General features: G+C 54.2%; 2 protein-coding genes and 1 non-coding gene across 6 annotated transcripts in view; 1 reads left to right on the plus strand and 2 right to left on the minus strand.

Annotated features, from left to right (window-relative positions):
* The window catches only part of LRSAM1 (leucine rich repeat and sterile alpha motif containing 1), a 41,320-nt gene extending 35,355 nt beyond the window's left edge, over positions 1 to 5,965 (plus strand). For 3 of the 4 annotated variants that reach the window (XM_049894835.1, XM_049894834.1, XM_049894837.1), the window contains 3 exons: positions 929 to 1,077; positions 2,342 to 2,513; positions 5,883 to 5,965. In XM_049894835.1, the coding sequence (XP_049750792.1) occupies positions 929 to 1,077; positions 2,342 to 2,467 (275 nt within the window). In that variant the 3' untranslated portion in view covers positions 2,468 to 2,513; positions 5,883 to 5,965. Of the gene's footprint in view, positions 1 to 928; positions 1,078 to 2,341; positions 2,514 to 5,882 lie in introns of those variants that run through there. The other variant, XM_049894836.1, reaches the window with a different exon arrangement.
* A 302-nt stretch (positions 5,966 to 6,267) lies between these two features.
* The window catches only part of NIBAN2 (niban apoptosis regulator 2), a 58,331-nt gene continuing 47,194 nt past the window's right edge, over positions 6,268 to 17,404 (minus strand). The window contains exons 6-14 of the mRNA XM_049894833.1: positions 12,592 to 12,707; positions 11,900 to 12,004; positions 11,643 to 11,805; positions 9,575 to 9,762; positions 8,586 to 8,741; positions 7,923 to 8,039; positions 7,599 to 7,706; positions 7,338 to 7,449; positions 6,268 to 6,864 (exon numbers count right to left, since the gene is read on the minus strand). Coding sequence (XP_049750790.1) covers positions 6,272 to 6,864; positions 7,338 to 7,449; positions 7,599 to 7,706; positions 7,923 to 8,039; positions 8,586 to 8,741; positions 9,575 to 9,762; positions 11,643 to 11,805; positions 11,900 to 12,004; positions 12,592 to 12,707 — 1,658 coding nt within the window. The 3' untranslated portion in view covers positions 6,268 to 6,271. The remainder of the gene's footprint in view (positions 6,865 to 7,337; positions 7,450 to 7,598; positions 7,707 to 7,922; positions 8,040 to 8,585; positions 8,742 to 9,574; positions 9,763 to 11,642; positions 11,806 to 11,899; positions 12,005 to 12,591; positions 12,708 to 17,404) is intronic.
* Positions 9,899 to 10,031, minus strand: LOC126083497 (small nucleolar RNA SNORA9). Its single transcript, XR_007518839.1, has one exon. It is a non-coding gene; the product is annotated as a small nucleolar RNA SNORA9 (small nucleolar RNA).

The raw sequence follows: 17,404 nt of genomic DNA on the forward strand, positions 1-17,404 counted from the left end.
ATAAAATTCAAACCATAAAATAAATGAATAAAGTGAACAGTGATTGGGATAAAGAAAAGGTCAGGGATGTGGGTGCCACACATTGCATGATAATAAAAAAACAGAGACTGCATTTTGTCAGGGCTGGTTCTGATGTCCTTCCCAGCTGGGGTACCCTCACAGGACATGGGGCCAGGACTCTGCAGACAGAGGTGGGAGGGGTGGGAGGTGAGGAGGGGGAATCAGCTTTGGGGGCTTTTCCTGCTGAGCTGGCCTCCCTCCCTGCTCCTTTGGCTCCTGTTAGCCACTGAGGTGGGGCAGCCCATCCCCTCCCCTCTGCATGTGCCCTGTCTGGCTCTCAGGCGTGGTGGCTTAGTCAGGGGCTCTTGCCCTGCTGCTCCACCACCACATGGCCCTGTGGCCTTGAGCAAGTGACTTGCCTCTCTGAGTCAGATTTCCTGTCTCTAAAGTGATGAGCCCTATTTACAGGGTCGCTGTGAAAGACCCAGTTAATAAGTGCTGTGCCCAAGGTTCATGGGTGATGCAAACGGTTTGTGCCCAACTGTTAATCAAAAGATTGGCAGTTCAAATCCACCCAGCAGATGGATTTGAAAGAAAGGCCTGATCATCTACCTCTGTAAAGATTACAGCCCTTAAAAATCCTATGCGAGTGCAGTTCTTCTCTGCAACACATGGGGTTGCTGTGAGTCATAACTGACTCAACAGCAGCAGGTTTGGTTTTTTGCTAGGTTTTGCTAGCCTCCCCACAGTCCTATAAGATGGCAAGGCTGAAGAAAGTTCACCCCCTTCCCCAATTCTGAGATCAGAGTACCCCCGCTCCCACCCTCCATCTCACTGTCCGCTTGGGGGCACGCAGGGCTAGGGGAGCCCTTAAAGGTGGGGCTCATCAAGGGATGACCCTGGTCAGCTGTCCCTCTGGTCCCCACAGAGCTGCTGAAACCACCCAAAGGAGAGGTCCTCAGGGTCCCTGAGACCCCCACCACCCCCCAGGAGCCTCCTGAGGTGGTGAGGCCATCGGCTCCTCCCGCAGAGCTGGAGGTGCAGACCTCGGAGTGTGTTGTGTGCCTGGAACGGGAGGTAAGTTCTGGGGCAGCGAGGCTGGTAACCCCCGAGCCCCCACCATCCGCCGCCCTCCCCACCCCCAGCCCTGTGCCCGCAGCTGTCCTCCTGAGTGTTCCCAACACTTCTTCGAGCTGTATGTTGTGTTCACTAGGAATTTTGGAAAATACAGGAACGTGAACAATACAGGAAATAAAAATGACCCGTAATCCCATGACCCGAATGTGAGGAATGCTAGCATGATTTTCTAGACATTTTTCTTCTTTTCAGAGGACTTTTCCCCCCTTAATAAATCCATTAGGGAAAATCTCTGCAGTTATTAAATACTCAGCAATCTGATTTTCCTTGCAGAGCCTTTTTTTTTTCTTTTTTACCAAGTTTTAAAAATTATTACAGCATTAATGCTTATTGTAAAAGTCAATCGAGAAAGCAGTATACAAAATAAAAAGCCCCTCTTCCCTCCACCAGCTGTTCCTACTTAGAAGCAGCAGCCACTGTTAGCAGTCCCATTCCCCCGGGGTCCATAAAAAACCTGGGGGTGCCATGAGATGGAGGCACCAGGTGGTTATAAATGTAAGCAAACCCCTGCTGTTGGGTCCTTCAGGTGGCTTCCAGTTTCTTGATGTTACAAACACTGTTGTATCAAACAGCCTTGAACATAAAGTTTGGATCACATCCTTGATTATTTTTTCAGGAGAAACTCCTGAAAAGAGGAAACACGGAAGCAAGCGATTGAGCCATAGGGGTGGAGTCGTCTTTAGAGCGGCCCTTCATTTAGAACCAAGAGTGCACTTTTTGGACAAGTGCACCAAAAGCAAAAAATTGGAAACGACCTAAGTGTCCAACAGCAGGGGCTGGTTAAATATGCCGAGCTCCTCCAGACAGAGGGACACTGCATAACTGTTAGACAGAGAAGGACAGGAAACAGCCCAGACAGGTGGTGAGGCAAAGACAGCCAGGTGTAGGACATGCATATGGTCCTACTGTTATTTAAGAAAGGAAGGAAGGGAGAGAGAGAGAAGAGGAGGGAGGGAGGAAAAGAACGGGGAATTTACATATTTATATTCCATTTACAAAATCTGGAAAAATAGGTACCAAACTGTTAAAACAAAGGGATACGGTTTTCACTGTCCATAGTACATATTTCTGTGATGTTTGAATGGTTTGTGATGAGCCCACGATCACATTTTTTAAATGAAGGACACCAGTGGGTCCAGGGGCTAGGAATCAGTCGCCCCATGGCCGGGGCCCCGGGTCCAGCCACTCTGCTCTGTCTCCTCAGGCCCAGATGATCTTCCTCAACTGTGGCCACGTCTGCTGCTGCCAGCAGTGCTGCCAGCCACTGCGCACCTGCCCACTGTGCCGCCAGGAGATCGCCCAGCGCCTCCGCATCTACCACAGCAGCTGAGCACCGCCGCCCAGGCACCAGCGCACCCCCTGCTCTACCCAGACTAGTACGAGGCCCCCCACCCGCATTCAAGCCCCTTTCCCCACAGCCTGGGAGGGTGCCCCCTTGATCTCCAAGCATGCCAGGGCCGGGGGTGGGGTGTTCCTGGTCTGAATACTGTGGACAAAGAGAGGGGCTGGTCTCCTGGTGCCAGAGCCCTTCACGGCTGGGGATGGGCATGGAGAGGCAGCTGTGCCACCCCTAAGCAGGGGAGTGAGCATTGTGGCCAGGCGGGGGCTCCACCACTTGCCGTCTGTGGGGCTGTGGGCTGGCCATGCCACTCCAGGAGCCTCGGTGCCCTCATCTGTGAAGCATGGGTGTGTGGTGGGAGTGCAGCAGGCCCTGGCCAAGGATGCGGGGCCACATGTGGAGCTGGTGTGCTCAGGCTGCGGGCTGTGCACGGACTGACTTGCCCCAATGTGTAGAGGGCAGGCCTCGTGCCACAAGCAAAGTCTGCCCCCCTGCCTCCCTCTCTCCTGCTCCCCAATGCTTGGCCCCCACCTGCCTCTCCAGTCTTCACCTCCTCACACCCCATGCAGCTCCAGGGCAATGAGCTTTGCAGACACAAAGCAGGAAAATCAATAAATCCATCTCCAGAGTGCTCCTTCCTGAGTGATCGTCAGGTCCTGATGGGGCCCAGGCAGGGGAGGGACTGCGGTCTGGGGATGGAGCGGGAGCAGGGGGCAGCCCTGGGAGAGGGGCCAGGGTGTGCTGCATGCAGTCAGAGGAGAGAGGAGGTAGAGCCTGTACAGAATGTGAGGTTATCCAGACCTCCCCTCTTTACAGGTGGAGAGGCCAGGGCCCAGAGAGCTAGGCAGACAGCAGCCTGTTTTTATCCACAAGCAGGTTGTGCTGGGCCAGTGCTGACAGGGCTAAATGCCCAGCATCTAGAAGGTGGCGGTGCTGGGTTAGGAGCCCAGGACCGTCTTGACTCCACACCTGTGCGTCGTGTGAGCTGTTTGTTGCAGGACCGTAGAAGGATCCATTCACACTTGGGCTCACTGGAGAGTTGTTCGTTTGTTATACATTCTGTCAGCTGGCCTTGAGCACAGGGTGGCCTTTTCTTTGGGCCAGTGGCAGGCCTACTTGGGGTGCCTGGGCCCTGCTGCCAGCTCTTTCAGTAATCTGCCCAGTCAGTTTTGAGACCTCTGAGCTGGGTTTCCCCATACATTCAGTATGAGACTGGGCAGGGCTCTGACTAAGGCTTGTGGCCACCATGGGGCGCTGAGTGCTCACCCCAGGCACAGGGCCCACACCAGCAGGTTGGATAGGGAAGACAGGCCCTGGCAGAATGAGTGAGCCTTGGCTCTCCTGGGTCTGTTTCCCTGCCTCAGTGGGGACCATTGGTCCTCCCCACCTCACCAGCCTGCTGGGCCAAACAGGACAGTGTGAATGCTCTGCAGCGTGGGGTCTGCTTTCCCAGGTGGTTGATTGTCGTCTCACCCAACAGGAACACACTTTCACCTGGTTGATGGGGCAGCCTGCCCCCACCAGCTGTGGCGGTCGGGGGGGTTCTCTGTGCTGCATAACCTCAGCCAAGGTTCCCCAGCTTCCTGGACCTCAGTTTACTCACTGACAAAATGGCGATGAGAATAGTACCTAGTCCTAGAGTCGCCAGGAGGCTCCCAGGCCTGCGCATCAAGCTCACAGCCCACAGAGGTGCTCAGTAAACACTGGCTGTGTGAGCAGGGATCTTGAAAGAGCGGTTCTCACCATTTGGGTCTAGGATGAGCCTGAGGTCCACTGCTGTGGGCATCCAGGGGCCCTGAGGGACCTTAAAGCTCTGGCCAAGGTGCATCCTGTACAGGTCTGGCCACGGGAGCCACCTGAACTTCTGTGCTCTGTAACCTTGGACAAGTCTCTTCTCTCTGGGCCTCAGCTTCTTCCTCTGTAAAATGGGATAATTAAGAATTCAGGCCGTGGACCTAGAAGTACTTGGTCAAGCAAGGAGCCCAGAAGGCTGAGGTATATGAGGATTCCTAGGCCAAGTCTCTAGCGAAGTCTCCCTCACGCAGCCCACCTGGCAGCACACACAACGTAACTGGCTTTAAATAAAGCATTTATTGATTAGTAGAAGCTTAAACAGTTTGCATAATATTTTCAATACAATATACGGGAAGGATGATTGGAAAACCCCAAAAGAAGGCACTATAGAGTATCTTAAGATGGACCTTGTTGGTAGAAGAGGTCAGTGATGCATTTCAGATCAGGGCTGGGGGCAAGGACCAGCAGGTCCCTGAGCACCAGCGACCAATGCATGCACATCTCGTGGGTCTGAGGCCCCCCGCCCTGAAAGCAGGTCTAGGGGAAGGGGGTGCAAGGCTGGGCATGGCAGGAGAGGGGAACCCAGCCAGGGCACCCTGGAGGGCATTAGTGTCTGCCCTGCCTGCCCTCCCTCAAAGCAGCAAGGGAGGGGGTCTGTGAAGGCCAGTAGTTCAAGCCCCTGGGGGCATGGGAGCAGCCACAGCGGGGGCTGCCTGGGTTTGACCCTCACCCCCAGGAATAAGAAGCTGAGGAAGAGAGCCAGGCCAGGCCTGGAAATAACTCACCAGGACATTTCAAAACAGGACTGGAATTTTTAGGCCATAGCCTGCCCCCAAATTCTGAGAAAAGGACATCCACTGTGTCTTGGGGGGCCAAGGGAGCCCCAACCAGCTCCCTCAGCAGGCAGCAAGTACCTTGGAGGTGGCCCAAAGAAGACACAGCTTAGGAAACCCCTATCTTTGAGCAACTTGCACTCTCCCCTCATGGTTCCAGCCCTAGTCCACAAAGCATGTGGGCATAAAAGGGGCAGGGGGAGCAGAGGGAATCCCAGAAACCTGCGGATCCCAGGCAAATCAGAGGAGACAGGCTGGGGCTGGAAGCGGGGCAGGGCAGAGGCAAGGGCCCCTTTTGGGCTTCCAGCAACCCTCATGTCTGCATCTCGGCCTTCACTCAAATGTTCCCAACAGTGTCTCCCCAGAGGTCATATCTTTCCTTCCCACGGGACACCTCCCCTCTGCAGTCCAGCACATTCTCTGCCTTTCTCATTCCATCCTAGGCCCGTTGCCCCCACCCTCCCCCATGAGGCAGCCCCATCCCCCCCAGCATCAGCCTGGCTCAGCGTAAAGATCCCACTCCCTGCCCAGAAATGGTCCTCCTAGTCCAGGACGCCCCTCCTCCCTGAGCACCTCCCCTCACCCACAGTGGGGAAAAGTGAGGTCAGTGTCCACTCTGAAACTGGCCTTCAAGGCCCAGTTGGGAGGAGTAGGCAGGGGACCCACAGATGGGGCCTCCCCTTCTTCCCAGTTCCAGTGAGCCCTTGGTGATAGGGAAGAGAATTCGTTAGCTTTGAATCACAGACCTTGATGCTTTTATCTCCCTTTTTCCAAGAAAGATGGCAAGACCCAGGTGGGAAATCGAGGCAACAGAAGATGGGAAGAAGCAAGTGGCCCTGGAGACGACAGTCCTGGGGCTCCTCAGGCCCCTTCAGCTGTGCCCCAGCCCCAGCACAGTATGAAATCCCCGAAACCAGACCCTGCGTCCGAGATCATACAACAGAAGAGAAAACGGGGCAATAAAGTGTTGACCGAACCCAATAAAGTGACTCGGATGGGCCCATCCCTGCCCGACCTCTGCAGGTGCTGCCCCAGCCCTGCCCTTCCACACCCCGTAAGGCACAGATGTGGCACCTCCCTGCCCAGCGCCATGCAAGTGCCTTGCAGGAAGTGCCCTGGAGGAAACATCCTGGCACCGTGTCCAACAAAAGCATGAGGGCAGATGGGCCTAGAACTCAGTCTGCACCCCTGCACTGTCCTCAGTGGTAGTGTGGATGGGTGGGCAGCCAGTGGGGCTGGACACCTGCTCCCCAGTCTCCTGGTCACTGGGCTTGGGAGGCTCAAGGTCCGCAGCCTTTCCAGGTGGGAGATGCTGGGGGGGCGAGCTGGGCAGAGAGGAGGCCTCAGAGTCTGCCACGGGCTGTGGACTCTCCTGGGCAGGGGCCCCATTGAGCAAGGGGCCAGCTGGTAGGGGGCTCTCAGCTCGCAGATCCTGGGCCAGCATGCCACGGAGCTCAGTGACACTGTCCAGGGATGCAGGCGACAGTGGCTCAGGACTGGCCTCAAAGGGCAGCCCCATCTCCTCATCCTGGACCACAGACACCACCTGCTTGGCACGCCGTCGCTTCTCGGAGAGGGTGGCCACTTCAGGGGCATCAGGGCGGGGGCTACCACTGCCCCCACTACCACCACTGCCGTACTCCTCGCCCCAGTCGATGGGCGTGCCCTCGGCCAGCAGGTGCAGGTTGGGGTCACTGTTGTGCATGACCATGCTGTCCCGGTATAGGTTGTGCTTCCTCTGCACGGCGGCCTCCTTCACGGCTGCAGGGCAGAGGGGAAGGGTCAGGGGGCTCCACACTGGAGCCAGCCACCATGCAGGACACTGAGCCCAACTTGACCCCTGTCATCTCCCTGAGACCTCTGACAGCCTGGGTGGGTGTCTGTGATTGGGAAGTGACTTGGATTTCCAGGCCTCAACACTGGGAGCTATGACCCCAACCCAGAGCCCATTGTTATTGGTCACACATCGGCACTCCCAGCAGTGCCACAGACCCGAGAAGAGACTAAGGCCAGAGACTCCACAGTATGCTCCTGAGGCCACGCAGCTAAAAGTGGGCTTAATGCAGCCCCACGTGGGTGTGTCGTGTTTCTTTGCACCTCAGTGACACCGCCACGCTGCATCTCCATCATCTCCTGACAGTAAAAACCCAGCAGCAGCAGCAGTGGGGTCACTGGCACCCCCAGCTCCGTGGCGGTTCATCCCAGCCCTCCCAGTAGGCGAGGCCAGCACGTACCCTGCATGATGTCCTTCATGACGGTCTGCAGCACCACCTCCTCATACGTGTTCTCCACCAGGATGAACCTGGCAAAGTCCTCAAAGATCAGCTCCTGGAACCGGGGCAGCTCCTGCGCAGGCAGGGGTAGGGGGCAGAGAGAGGCGGTGGTCAGGGCCTCTATCAGCTCCACCCCAACCCAGCCAGACTTTCCAGGACCAGAAGGGGCAGCGGGCCAAAAGGCCGGAGCAGGCTGGGCGGGTGGTGGGGTGGGGTGCTCACCGACTTGCAGGTGGGGGCCAGCTTCCTGAGCAGGAATGGGATAGTGATCTGCAGCAGCGCCTCTCGGAAGAACCTCTTCCGCACAGAGCTGCTGTCATAGTCGTATTTCTGCCGAGGAGAAAGGGCACGGGGTCAGCAGGCTCTGAAGCCAGAGCAGTGGGCACCAACAGCCCCCGAGGGGAGATGGGAAGCCTGTGGTCTGATCTGAGCCTCAGGGTCCTCATCTCTACGACGGGACCAGAGTGGTGCCTTCTGATAGGGGCAGTGATCCTGGTGCAAACTCAGGGACTCAGCTCAGGTCCAACAGGGGCCAGGGGCACTCACCTTCAGCACCCGCTCCAGAATCCGCTGGATGGACTTGCACAGCTCCTCCTTGGTGGGTCCCTTGCCCAGCTCCTGGTGCAGGAGGGTCTCGAAGGTGTACACAGCATTGTCCATTTGCTGAAGGGGACACCACAGAGCAGGTGAGCCCCAAAGTGACCACAGCCCTTTCCACCTGCCTCTGAGGAACCTCAGTCAGGACCCCCAGGCCCGCCACCCTCTCACCCACCCACACACTCATTCATCCACTCACCACCCCCTCACCCACCCACACACCCACTCACCTAATTCATTCAACCACTGCCTCACCCATTCACCCACTCACCCACCCACCTTCTCACTCATCCACCCCCTCACTAGCCCACCCACTCACTTGTGTACCAAGTATCTATAATGTCCCTAGAACTGGGGCCAGTCCCTGCTTCAAGGAAACAGGAAATACAGGAGTCCTGGGCCCTGTGAGAGCCTGCAGAAGGGGGTGCAGGGGAGCAAGGGGAGCCTCCTGGGTGAAGAGAGACAGGTGTTCCAAGCAGATGGGAAGCACAGGCAGGAGACCAGAGGAGGGTGCCAGGGCTGAACGTGGCACGTAATGTGGCCAGTAGTGGGGCCCCGGGGAACGGGCCTGTCCCGGGGGTGGGGTGTGCGAGAGCAGCAGTGCAGGCCCACCTCACGCATGTGGATCTGAGCTCGTTGCTTGAACACCGACGTGCTGGACACATCAAAACGCTGCTGCAGCCCATCGAGCCGCAGCGGCTCCATCTTCTCGTAGCAGCTCTGCATCTTGAGGGGGTGGTAGGCCAGCTGGGACAGCTTCTCCATGTACTGCAGAGGGGTGGAACATGTGGGACCTGAATGGTCAGGCAGACCCGGAGACCCACACCTGCCTGGGCCCTGGGACAGGAAGGGCAGAGGACCTGGAGGCAGGCAGGGGCTGCACAGTCCAGGGCACATTGCCAGCCTTGCGTGGGGAGAAGGGTTCTCGTCCTCTCTGAGGCACTGGATGACCTTGGGCAAGTTGCTCACCCTCTCTGAACCTTGGTTTCCTTAGCCTCAAAATCAAGGGATAGTTTTTGATGATCTCTAAGGGCCTTTCCAGTTCTCAAATTCTATGAGTATTGTTGTCTCTGAAATCCCCAATTTGGGGTGTGGAGAGGAGACTAAAATTACAGGCTCAAACTCTGACAACTACGTGGGGATCCAGGCAGCTGACAACTCCACATGGGGCCTGTGGTGAGGCATTCCACCCAGGTTATCAGATGACTGAGGGCAAATGAGAGAGACGGTTTGTCTCCATTTATGGGGTGCACAACCTAGTATATATTGACTAAATTCTACCTTGCTAATGATATTGCCCACACCTGAAGCTTGTCTTCCTTCCTTTCTTCCTTCCTCCCCTCCTCACTCCCTTCCCCATCCCTTCCCTGTTAAATTCTTTTATACTTTAGCATCCCGCTTGGTTTATAAAGGCTAAGGGCAGGGGTAACATTCCTGCTTTCCTCTAACTGCTTCGGCCACCAGGACTTCCCACTTGGCTCGTGGACTCTGGCCCTTGGTCTCCAGCAGGCCCTCTGTGCGTACAGATGAATGCCAGGGAGGAGAGGGCCTGACGGGGGGACCAGCCCCAAACCCAGAGGCTGTGTTCAGGGTGGCCTCACCTCGCCCAGCTTGTCAATGCCGCCCTCGTTGATGACATTCAGGTTCATATCAGTGACCTCCTTGAAGAAGATGTCGCGCACCTCAGTGAAGCCCTGGCTGGTGGGCACCATCAGGGCCTCCAGGATGGACGGGATGTAGGGCTGGACGTGGTTCCGGACACACACCTCCGCCTTGGGGAGGATGAAGGCTGCGCCCAGAGGGAGCCCAGGTTGGCAGAGGCTCCAGCGGGGAGACAGGCAGCCCCCTAGAGCACCTCCAGGCCACCCCAAGACCCCGGGTGCTAGAGGCCTGATGTTATTATTATTTTTATTTCTTTTTTATTCAACTGTCTGAAATTTCTATAACCTTGCTCTGTAGATGGTGTAGAGCAAGGCCTCAAACCGTTTCAGAACTGTTCTTGCAAGTACCGTAGGTACACAGGGCCGCTCCAGACCCAAGCGCGCTGGAGGCTTGCAAGGTTGTGTTATTTAAACCACTGGTAACATTAGCAAGCCAAATGGCTCTGGAGAACTACTTGATAAAGATAATAAATCTATCCAGCAAAAATAATCAGCTATTCTGAGATGGGACCTGGGTATTTCTGATAACAGTGATGGCAAGAAACAGAAAACTGCTGGTCCAAAGATGTCTGCGGTGTTCTGCTTAGCTAGAGGTGGAGAAAAACTCAACTCTGGGGATCTTGCTCCTTTGTTTAAAAAACAATAAACAAACAAACCAAATCATTAGTGGAATCAGTCAGCTTCTTGGTTTTGCAAAAACTGCTAGGTCCTGTTCTGGAATGGCTGGCAGGGTATGACTCGTGTAACTGTGTAAAACACCATCTTCCCTGTGGGCAGGGACCACCTCTAGGACATTCTGGTCAAGACATCATTACTCAGGGGGATGTTTTGATATCCTCCGCCTCTGCCTGGTTGTTGTTCCACAAAATAAATGCCAGCTCTAGGTCTCCTACCAGCTCACAATGACTCAGACCAGAAGAGAATAACCCACAGGTAACAGCAAAATGTGCTATGGTAACAAACAGCTAATGGATCCCATCTGGTTGGGAATAGAAAGGAGCATAAAGCGACCCGGAAAACTCAGACTTGTTGAAGTAAATCATGACAAAATGAAAACTGATGTCTGCTAAAAATCACACGTATTTAAAATCTGTGATTAGCTAAAGATGAGCAGAAGGCTTAAACTTCCTTGACAAAAATTTAGGTCTGCAAAATCCAGCCTGTGCAAAAGTGGGAAAATCCAGAACAGAATTTCAAATTCTCATGGAATCCAGACTTTCTGGAGTTATGGAGGCTGAATGAACCCCCGAAACTATTACCCTAAGATAATTTTTAAACCTTAAACCAAAAATATCCCTTGAATTCTTCTTAAAACCAAACAATAGTTTAGCTTAACTAGTAAAGACTGGAGCATTACGCTCTTTTAAGATCTGTCTGTATAGGATCCAACTGACAACAGCAACTCGAAAGTTTAGGTAGGAACCTTAGGGGCCAGTGAGTTTATGTTAATCAGGGAAGAACAACTCAGAAAGGGAGGGTGAGAATGGTTGTACAACTCGAAGAATGTAATCAACGTCACTGAATTGTACGTGTAGAAACTTGTACATGCAGAAAAAAAAAAAAAAATCCAGCCTGTGGAAAATGGGTTTGTGGAAATAATGGTCACAAAACAACTCAAAGGGGTTGGAGGAGCAACGGCTCAAATTCGATTTAGATTTTTAAGAACAATCAGTGAATCAAGTCATTGCTGTGAAATTTACATGGAAAACAATTCTACCTGGTATAGGTCTCTATAGGAGTCCCTAGGTGGTGCGAACAGTTAAGGTGCTCTGCTGCTAACCAAAACGTTTGAGCCCACTCAGAGATGCCTCGGAAAAAAGGCCTGGCAATCTGCTTCAAAAATCAGCCATTGCAAACTCTATGGACCACAGTTCTACTCTGACACACAGTTAGTCAGAACTAACTCGATGACAACTGATTTTTACAGGTCTTCATGAGCTATAAATGAGCTCAGCTGGCCCTGGAGGGCCCGTGCAATAACCACAGGCACGGCAGGTGGCCTGCCTACCTCGGATCTTGTTGGCCAGGTGCTCCTTGGAGGTGATGATCTGGTCCATGTCAGTGCGGATAACCGCTTCCATGGCCGGCCGGGCCAGCTGCAGCTTGGACAGCACTAGCTCAAATCGTTCCTTGGCCTGCTCATACACCATGCGGTACACAGCATCTGAGATCTGCGGGCAGAGCCATGGCATCAGCGCCGGGGCAGAAGGCACCAGGACATCTGCAGACCCCCTGTCCCCACCCCCAGGTCCCAAGCCTACCCACCTGGATCCACTGTCTCTGTCGCTCCTGGGGTTTTCCCTTCAGCCGTGGGGCAAGCTCAGCCTTCAGCTCAGGGCCCAGCTCCTCCATCACCAGGTTGCTCAGGATCTAGGACCAGGAGATACAAGTCAGGCCAGGCATTGGAGCATGTCCAGCTGGCATGTTCTTGTCCACATTCTGGAAGCCTAGCCACTTGAGCCCCCACGGCTTCCCCAACCCCTCTGTGTTTAGCCCTTTGCTCTCTTTCTCCTGAGCCCAGTCCCACAGGTCCCAGACTAACCTGCTTGGATGTCTTACAGGATCCTCAGGTGTCCCACCTCAGGACTTTTGCACATGCTGCCTCCCTGTCTGTACCTCTCCCCCCACCCCATTTGCCTGCAAGTGGAATTGTGTTTATTTGCTAAATGTGTTTCTCCTGCAGACACAGAGCTGCCTGAGAGCCAGGACCGTGTGCATCTTGTTCACAGCTGCATCAGCACCAGGCCCAGGGTGGGTGCCAGTAAATGATGGAACAAAATAATGAACATCTCCATCTGGGTGACCGAGCTGGGTCCCATCTTGTCCAAATCTGACTTTGCCATCTCCTTCCAGACCTGCAGCTCCTCAGAGCCCGTCTCTGTGCCCAGCCCTGCCCCCTGGGCCCTGAGTTCAAGTGGGATGCCTTCTGCAGTCCCCCATCCCCACTCTGGCCTCACCTGCACCTCGTTCCCACACAGCATCTCCCAGGTGCCGTACAGCTCCCTAGCCTGGCGGTACATGCGGATGGCGTCTGTGAATGCGGGGCCCTCCACCTTGGAGTCCTCGGGGATCCCTGGCCAGGAGAGGGAGGGAGAGAGGCGTCAGCATGGTGGCCCAGGGACCTCCACCAAGACCCACTGACGGACCAGACCACACACATGCACACATGCATGCACAAATGCACACACACATGCACACACATGTGCATGCTTGCACGCCTGGAGGTGGCTGTGACTCCTGCCAACCTCGCAATAACTGTAGCAGTCAGAGTTGCAGTGATAGTAACAGCAATAATAAAACCCCACCTCCACCAAAAAGGCAATCCTCCTGGTGTTCTCCTTATCTCCTTGAAATCTTCCAAGCACCCCAAGTCGTGGGCACCATTATTAACCCTACTTTACAGATGAAGAAATACACAGGCTGTGAGGTTAGGCCACTGGCTGAGGGTCACAAAGGCAGTAAGTGGCAGAGCCAGGACTAAAAGCCACCCCACCCTCCTGGGGGAGGGCACCCAGAGAACCTCTTTTGGGTCCTGTTTCCTCCCCTTACTTTCTAGATCAACGATCTGTGAATTTTTCCTGTAAAGGGTCAAATAGTACATTTTTTTTGGCTCTGCAGGCCAGATATCGCTGTTGCAACAAAGACTCAACTCTGCCATTGTAGCAAGAAAGTAGCCACAGACAATATGTAAACAAATGGGCATGGCTGGGTTCCAATAAAACTTTGTTTACATAAATAGATGGTGGGCCAAATTCAGCCTGAGGGCCATAGTTTGCTGAGCCTTGTTCCAGATCATGGGACCCAGTGTGCCTCAGTTTCCTCTTCTGAACAACAACCCCTGGCCTGGCCTCACATACTCACTGTGAGGCTCCATGGGCCACAGTCTGGAGACAGGGCTGTAAGCTATGAAGTCCAAGGTCAGGGCCTCAGTGCGGGCTCCCAGCCCTGTATCGCATCACACTTTGTATTAGTAACTCGAGTGGTGAATGGAAACCCTGGTGGTATAGTGGTTAAGTGCTACAGCTGCTAACCAAAAGATTGGCAGTTCAAATCTGCCAGGTGCTCCTAGGAAACTGTATGGGGCAGTTCTACTCTGACCCATAGGGTCACTATGAGTCAGAATCAACTCAACGGCAATGTGGAGGGGAGTGGTGAATTGGTTCATGCTGCCTCCCCTGCCAGGCATGGGCAGGAACAGGCTCTGTCTTGTTCACCGCTGAATGACCAGTCAGGGCCTGGCATGGATTTTTGTTACTGGTGGTGGTGGTGTTAGTAGCCCAGATGATTCGACACCCCCATGCCTACACCCCCCCACCACGCCCCTATGGCGTCGAGGTGGATCAACGAGCAAGATGTGAGCCTCCAGACTGGGGGCTAGGGTGGCAAACTACCGGAAGTTGCAAAATCCACTTGGAGAAGAATGTGGTTAAACACCACTGAGCCAGGCAGTGGGCGGTCACCGTGGCTGCGTGCCTCCGACCGAGGCGTCCCAGGACGAGGAGGAAACGGCAGCCTGTGCATCAGAAACCCTGACTCCCACTGCAATGACTACAAGCTTAGTCACCCCTACAGAGAAAAAGCCCCTCTCTGGCAATGGGGAGCCCCTCCCTCCCCACACAAGCTAACCACAGAAACCACTGCCTATCAGAGCTGGAAGGGCACTCCCCAGTGAGGAAACCAAGGTGCAGCCCCCATCTCTGCCGTGGCTGGCTCCCTGCGGGCCACAAGGGGGTCTAAGCCCTCTATTTCAGGGACCTGAGGTTAGGCAGAAGGCAGCATGTGGGCAAATGCAGCCCAGGCTCTCAGGAGGGGCACATCTCCTAGAGACCAGCTTTTGCCTGGAAAATCCAGCCTGTTCCACATCAGGGATTTCCATTCTGCATGCAACAAGCTAGGTGTGCAAGGCAGGGGCCTCTTTCCAGGTGGCAGGAAGTGAGGCAGAGGGCAGGCCAGCAGAGCCACGGCTGGGTGGCAGGAAGGAGGCTGCTGGTGTCCCAGCTCTGGCCCTGACCGGCTAGACGTGCAGCCTTGGGACAGTCCCCAAGCTCCTGCGCCCCTTGGGACACTCTGTATTCTGCACGCTGAGCTGTCCAGTTTAACATGAGTTAGAGCAACGCCCCCTGGGCTCTTCCTATGAGCCCAGCCCAGGTCTAAGCACTTCAGACACAACCACTCATTTAATCCTCACAACAGCCCTGTGAGGGAGGGCTATTCTTAGCCTCACTTTTCCTGGTAAGGAAACTGAGGCTCAGAGAGGCAAAGTTACTGGCTCAAGGACACACTGCTAGGGAATGGCAGCATCAAGGCCAGAACCAGGAACACTGACTACAGCCAGGCCTAGAGACTTTCTGCCCATGGGGTCCTAAGGGTCAGGCTGATCAAGGAAAGCCATATTCCTCAGTCCTGGCCAGCAGCAGAGGTGGATCAGACAGGAAGAGGCCTTGACCTCATACCCCAGGTCCACACTGAGAACTGTGCGTGGTAGCGGTGGCCTCTTGCCACCCCCAGCTGCTCCAGGAATGCAGGATATGATGGTCCTTGGGTCAAGCTGGCATCCTCCCAGCTTGGCTTCCCTCCCCCACTCACACCCCACTTCCTGGCAGCCCCCAGAGTGAGCAATTCCAGGCTTCACAAATTCCAGCCCCAACCTCGGAGGCCAGAGCAAGCAGAGAACTTTCCCACAGTCCTCAGGGTGGAGGAAAGCCCCACGTCTAAAACCAGGCTTGTCAGCCCACCCTGGGGTGAGGACACCACCCTCAGCCAGAATACCTCCTGTCTCAGGATGCTCCTTCCTTCCCTGCCCCTGCACCCCAGGCCTACACCCAAGCGGCTTCCCACAGCCTCCAACTTGAGTGAAGGCTATGTGCCAGGCCTGGGGCCAATGGCTTTATTCGAACCGCTCAATTACTCTTCCCAATAACCCTGTAAGGTTGAACTTATCATCCTCTCCATTCTACACATGGAGATGAACAGTGGCTCTTCCCCACCTAGTGTGTCCCCACTGGCCCCTACCTTCCCCCTCCACCTGGCCTGGGGTCACCCAACCAGGTTAGCTATTGCCAGCAGCCTAGGAAACCTAGAGAAGGTGGAGCTGGGCCAGGGAGGGAGGGAAGGCGGAGGGAGGGTGCCTCAGGCCAGGCTGTCAGGACTCTGAGCACCTCCGCCTCTGGACTCTGCCCAGGCTCCATTCATAGCCCCTGAGGACCCAGGAATAGGAGGCCCTTTGTGGGCGGACAGGGCCCAGCCCAGGTGAAGACAGAACAGAGGCAACTCTAGGGAGTTCAGCAGGATGGTGGGGGGAGCAGAGTGGCTGCAGTGGCCAGCCTGGCCTCCAGGTGTTGGTGCCCACAGCATACACTGCCTGTGGACTGATCAGACAGAGCTGGTGTCTAAAGCATGGCAGAACAGAGGATAGGGCAGGGGGTAGGGGCAGCTGCCTCCCTCTCAAAGACCCTGAGGCCAAGTCACCAGGAAGGAAGTTCAGGATCCAGGACAGGGCTCTTCCCTTCCCAAAGGAAGAAAGACCCGTATGCCCTACCTTCATCTTGGGGGACAATCGTAAGCCATAAAACTCCTCAGAGTCGTCCCTGACCTGACCCAAGTCCTCCTTCAGCCCCATTTCATGTAACCCCCTCCCCACTCCAGGGCCTCCTGCAGTTCCTCCTCTATCCTATTTCTGCCTCAGAGCCTCCTGCCAAGCTTCCTACTACTTCTGCCTTCTGACTACGTCCCTCAGATCTCAGAGGAGCCCTCACCTACTCAAGGGAGCCTGCCATGATCAACCCCACCACAAAACACACATGTAGGGTCAGCCCCCAATACACGCACATACCCTCAAGGCTTGCTTGGTGGCTCCTGCCCAGCACACACCCCTGGTGTCTTCATCTATTTAACATCTGTCTTCCCCACCAGACTGCTGGCTGCATGAGGGCAGAGACCATGTCTTGTTTTGTTGCATCCTTAGTGCCCAGCCCCAGGCCTGGCTTAAAGTAGACACTAAAAATGTTTGTTGAATGAATGAGATGGAGAGACCTCATAACTTTACAGATGAGAACAATGAGGCCCTGAGGAAAAAGTAAAGCTCCTTGCAGGTTGGTGGTAAAGAAAGAAAGAATATAATGGCCAGTCTTTACGGAGTATCCAGTGGATTCTGACTGTTCATTCTCATAAACCCCCTAAAGCACAAGAAGGATTATTATCCTCATTTTACAGAGGTTCCAAGAAGTAAGTCAGTGCTCATAGGTCAATTGATATCAATGAATCACACATACAAAAAGAAGAAAGGGCCAAAATCAAAGAATTATCCCTACAACTTGAATAAATAGAAAAAGAGCAACAACAGAAACCCTCAGGCACCAGAAGAAAGCAAATAATAAAAATTAGAGCAGAATTCAATGAAACAGAAAACAGAAAAACAACTCAGTTAACAAGACCAAAAGCTGGTTCTTTGAAAAAATTAACAAAATTGATAAACCTTTGGCCGAAATGACAAAGAAAAAACAGGAGAGGAAGCAAATAACCCGAATAAGAAATGAGATGGGCACTATTACAACAGACCCAAGTGAAATTAAAAGAATCATATCAGATAACTGAGAAAAATTGTACTCTAACAAATTTGAAAACCCAGAAGAAATGAAATAATTCCTAGAAACACGCTACCTACCTAAACTAACACAAACAGAAGTAGAACAACTAAATAAACCCATAGCAAAAGAAGAGACTGATGAGGCAATCAAAAACTCCCAACAAAAAAAAGCCCTGGCCCGGACG

Source organism: Elephas maximus, chromosome 9 (assembly GCF_024166365.1).
Source record: "Elephas maximus indicus isolate mEleMax1 chromosome 9, mEleMax1 primary haplotype, whole genome shotgun sequence".
NCBI lineage: Eukaryota > Metazoa > Chordata > Mammalia > Proboscidea > Elephantidae > Elephas > Elephas maximus.